The 1,340-nt window shown below is 41.0% G+C and overlaps 1 protein-coding gene across 1 annotated transcript; it reads left to right on the top strand.

Moving 5' to 3' along the window:
• Positions 1–936, top strand: LOC129514893 (olfactory receptor 5M8). The gene has a single exon (XM_055333585.1). It carries the CDS (start codon positions 1–3, stop codon positions 934–936), a length of 936 nt encoding a protein of 311 aa, XP_055189560.1.
• The last annotated feature ends 404 nt before the right edge of the window (positions 937–1,340 follow it).

Below are 1,340 nucleotides of genomic sequence, written 5' to 3' on the forward strand. Positions count from 1 at the left end.
ATGAAAAGAAACTTCACCTCAGTGACTGAGTTCATTCTCCTCGGACTGACCAGTCGCCTGGAGTTGCAGATCGTCCTCTTCCTGCTGTTTCTGGCCATTTACTTGGTCACCCTCGCAGGGAATCTTGGCATGATTGTACTCATCCAGGTCAATGCCCAGCTCCACAAGCCCATGTACTTTTTCCTGAGCCACTTATCCTTTGTGGATCTGTGCTTCTCTTCCAATGTGACTCCCAAGATGCTGGAGGTTTTCTTATCAGAGAAGAAAACCATTTCCTACCCTGCTTGTCTGGTGCAGTGTTACTTCTTTATTGCCTTGGTGCACGTGGAGATCTACATCCTGGCTGTGATGGCTTTTGATCGGTACATGGCCATCTGCAACCCTCTGCTTTATGGCAGCAAGATGTCCAAGAGTGTGTGCACATCCCTCATCACAGGGCCTTATGTGTACGGAGCACTCACTGGCCTCATGGAGACCATGTGGACCTACAACCTAGTCTTCTGTGGCCCCAATGAAATTAACCACTTCTACTGTGCTGACCCACCGCTGATTAAGCTGGCTTGTTCTGACACTTACAACAAAGAACTGTCAATGTTTGTTGTGGCAGGATGTAACCTTTCCTTTTCTCTGCTCATCATCCTGATTTCCTACCTTTATATTTTTCCTGCTATCCTGAAGATTCGTTCAACAGAAGGCAGGCACAAAGCTTTCTCTACCTGTGGCTCCCATCTGACAGCTGTCACCATATTCTATGCAACTCTTTTCTTCATGTATCTCAGACGCCCCTCAAAGGAATCTGTGGAACAGGGAAAAATGGTAGCCGTATTTTATACAACGGTAATCCCCATGCTGAACCCCATGATTTATAGCCTTAGGAATAAAGATGTGAAAGAAGCATTAACCAAAGAGTTGTTAGGAAAAAAAAGGTTTTCTTAAAAGCTATCACTATTGTTTTGGTCCCCAATTGTTTCTAAATCTTTTCCCAGTTACAGGGTGGAATGAGAAATATGGTACATCAAAGAGGAATATTACATTTTTAAAACTTTTAATAATTTTTTAAAGATACAAACAGAAGTAAAATTTTCATTACAAAAGTTTACATGTTTGTACTTGTCATTCGTTTTACCCAGTATTTATTTTCTTTCTTTGTCTTTTGTGCACATGGTAGTATTACATTTCTTCTGTTTTGGGTTTAGATGGAAGGGTGTGATTGTTTTCTGGATAATGAGGTAGATTAGTATTCATATGTGTCACTTCTCAGTTGAGCATTTAATTGTTGGTGAGAAACTGTTCAGTGTTTTTTTTTTTGTTTTGTTTTTTGTTTGGTTTTTGCCTTGCCC

The sequence above is a fragment of the Nyctereutes procyonoides genome, unplaced genomic scaffold (genome assembly GCF_905146905.1).
Source record: "Nyctereutes procyonoides isolate TBG_1078 unplaced genomic scaffold, NYPRO_anot_genome, whole genome shotgun sequence".
Taxonomy (NCBI): domain Eukaryota; kingdom Metazoa; phylum Chordata; class Mammalia; order Carnivora; family Canidae; genus Nyctereutes; species Nyctereutes procyonoides.

Bases quoted from the DNA above. Each gene is read 5' to 3' on its own strand.
- LOC129514893 (XM_055333585.1), top strand. From the start codon at position 1: ATGAAAAGAAACTTCACCTCAGTGACTGAGTTCATTCTCCTCGGACTG.